Source organism: Brassica napus, chromosome A5 (genome assembly GCF_020379485.1).
Source record: "Brassica napus cultivar Da-Ae chromosome A5, Da-Ae, whole genome shotgun sequence".
Classification (NCBI taxonomy): domain Eukaryota; kingdom Viridiplantae; phylum Streptophyta; class Magnoliopsida; order Brassicales; family Brassicaceae; genus Brassica; species Brassica napus.
Window position 1 is genome coordinate 21,762,795 of NC_063438.1, and position 902 is coordinate 21,763,696.

At 41.6% G+C, this 902-nt stretch overlaps 1 protein-coding gene across 1 annotated transcript; it reads right to left on the reverse strand.

Annotated features, from left to right (window-relative positions):
• LOC106345238 (RING-H2 finger protein ATL78) lies at positions 1 to 902 on the reverse strand. The gene has a single exon (XM_013784465.3). The coding sequence runs from the start codon at positions 795 to 797 to the stop codon at positions 150 to 152; it is 648 nt and encodes a 215-aa protein (XP_013639919.1). The 5' UTR covers positions 798 to 902; the 3' UTR covers positions 1 to 149.

The window sequence follows — 902 nt, forward strand, 5'->3', positions numbered from 1 at the left end:
TGAAGAAAGCAACATATCATAATGTTTTAAAACTATACAGTTGAAATGATAACTCTTTTCTCAATATTGAACTACAGGTAAGCTGCCACTGGCAGTACATACATATCAAGCTTTACAACATAACTTCACCTAAGCCTAGTTGACTCTGTTCAGAAGCCGTGTATGAATCTTTCTGGTCCTAGCGGTGCTATAGGCACGCTAAAGCTTCCCTGTAGTGGTTGATTAGATGATGAGGTCGTCTCACTGCACCCAGCTATCTTTTGGCAAGTCTGAATGAGACAGTCTCTGCAAGTGGGACATGATGAGTGTGAACTTAGCCATTTGTCTATACACCGAACATGAAACCCGTGGTGACACTTTGGCAGAAGCTTGACTCGCTCTCCGGCCACAAACTCCGAGAGACATATGGCACACTCTGTATCAAGACCAGGCAGATTCATCTCTGCAGAGTAACTTACCGTCTGGAAACTCTTCAATGCTTTTCGTTTCACCCCTGTGTTGGCCACGCGAACTGCGAGCTCTTCACTAGCTTCAGATGAGTACCTCAACAGACATCTAATGATAGAATGCAGTCCAAGTGAGCAAACTAGTGCACACAAGAGTACTGATAAGACCATAACAACATTTGCATCAAAGCTCATTTGATGTGCATGAGAGTGTGATGCTTCATGAGCGTCTCCAAATGGAGGAGATGCCATGGTAGGTGGTTGATAAGCTGTGTGAAGTAGTAGCCTTCTTGAGTAAAAGTTCTCAAGAAAATCTTCATAGATAATGGGAGCAAATGTTTCAGCCGACATGATTAAACCTAGTTTGAAGAGTTAGATAGATAGGTAGATCTTCTAGGTTTTATTGCAAGTTCTATATATAGTGAAAAGGTAAAGGTTTCATATATTCTGATATAT